The sequence below is a fragment of the Myotis davidii genome, unplaced genomic scaffold (assembly GCF_000327345.1).
Source record: "Myotis davidii unplaced genomic scaffold, ASM32734v1 scaffold2370, whole genome shotgun sequence".
Taxonomy (NCBI): Eukaryota; Metazoa; Chordata; class Mammalia; order Chiroptera; family Vespertilionidae; genus Myotis; species Myotis davidii.
Window position 1 is genome coordinate 200,055 of NW_006282189.1, and position 1,500 is coordinate 201,554.

At 49.1% G+C, this 1,500-nt stretch overlaps 1 protein-coding gene across 1 annotated transcript in view; it reads left to right on the plus strand.

The window, feature by feature from the left end:
• FAM227A (family with sequence similarity 227 member A) overlaps positions 1-1,500 on the plus strand; it is a 52,808-nt gene that overhangs the window by 10,231 nt on the left and 41,077 nt on the right. Inside the window, exon 5 of the mRNA XM_015568807.1 lies at positions 674-820. Within this exon, the coding sequence (XP_015424293.1) occupies positions 674-820 (147 nt within the window). The remainder of the gene's footprint in view (positions 1-673; positions 821-1,500) is intronic.

Genomic DNA, 1,500 nt, shown 5'->3' on the forward strand with positions numbered 1-1,500 from the left:
CAATCTGAAAGTGAAACATGGATCTGTTGCCTCCCATACACAACCCGACCGGGGATCAAACCTGTAACCTGGGTATGTGCCCTGACCAGGTAATGGCAGTAGTATTAATTGGAAGTAAGGCAGTAGTGGTTTTTTTTAAATATATTTTTATTGATTTTAGAGAGAGAGAAACATCAATCTGAAAGTGAAACATGGATCTGTTGCCTCCCATACACAACCCGACCGGGGATCAAACCTGTAACCTGGGTATGTGCCCTGACCAGGTAATGGCAGTAGTATTAATTGGAAGTAATTAACTGTTAATTAAATTATAGCCCATTAACAGGATACATTATTATAGATGATAAACTTAGATAGTGTAGCAGTGTGAAAAATCTAAAGTTAAATGGATAGAGCAGGACATAAAAGTATGTGTATGTGTGTGTGTGTGTGTGTGGTAAAAGGAAGTTTCCTAAAACATCTGTAGACATGTGCTCCAAGCCCGAAAGGGAAAATAGAAATCATGTGAATGGGTGTTTGGTGAGAGGTGCTGGGATCATGGACACACCTTCCTTTTCCCCAATGCTCTGTAAGGTTGTTTTATTGTCTTTATGACGTAAAGGGGAAGATATCTTATTGTCTTAAACTGTCGAAATGATGCACCCCATTTTCATATTCTGCCCTTTTGCTTCAGAGAACGGCAGATAAAAAGCTGTTGGCCGAGCTCTACCACTGCCCCCAGTTTAGCGACTCTAAGCCGAATGAGCTCCCAAATGGGGTGGACTTCTGTGACATGGTGGCCAATGTCGTCCGGTCTGAGAGAAACCCCTTTACTGGCAAGGTAAGCAGGAGCGTGCAGCTCCCCTCTGTGCGGCCAGCCACGGGCCGGTGGTGCCCCGACTGCACAGCCACCCCTGCTGTCCCCTTCACACCCCGGGAAACAGAGTCAGGCCATTTGAGTCAGTCACTGAGGGCCACACACCCTGAAGCTGAGATTAGACCCCAAGCCCAGGTTCCCCCCAAAACCTAGATTCTGTCTGCAGAGCACTGGTCTCCAGATCGTTGTGACCACGTATTCCACCCGCAAAACACGGAGTACACGCCCTCATGACACATGCTTTTTAAAAATGCGACACATGCTCTGCTGTCAGTTGCCGCACTGTGTATCAGTAAACGTAACTTCTCTTTTTTCTTAGACATTAGTTAGATTCTCCTCGTGGTAAACCGTGGGGTGAGTGGCCCACCTAGAGAGCAGACACACTGGGTTCCTCGGGGAGGGAGGGGGGAAGCGGCCAGGTCCCTTGAAACATATGCTGTGTAGATGTTTCTTTCCTGCAGCGACTGTGTCAAGCAGCAAGGATGGACCGGCTTCCGGCACCCTACTACGGCTGTGCCTCATTGCCCGGCACAACTCGTGTCCCCAAAGCAGCTCGGTCGTCGTCCCCTCAGCTCCTGCCTGGTCATCCATCACTGCTGCTTGCTTCACCTGCCCCCTCTCCCCCTCTTTCTCTCCCCCCCCCC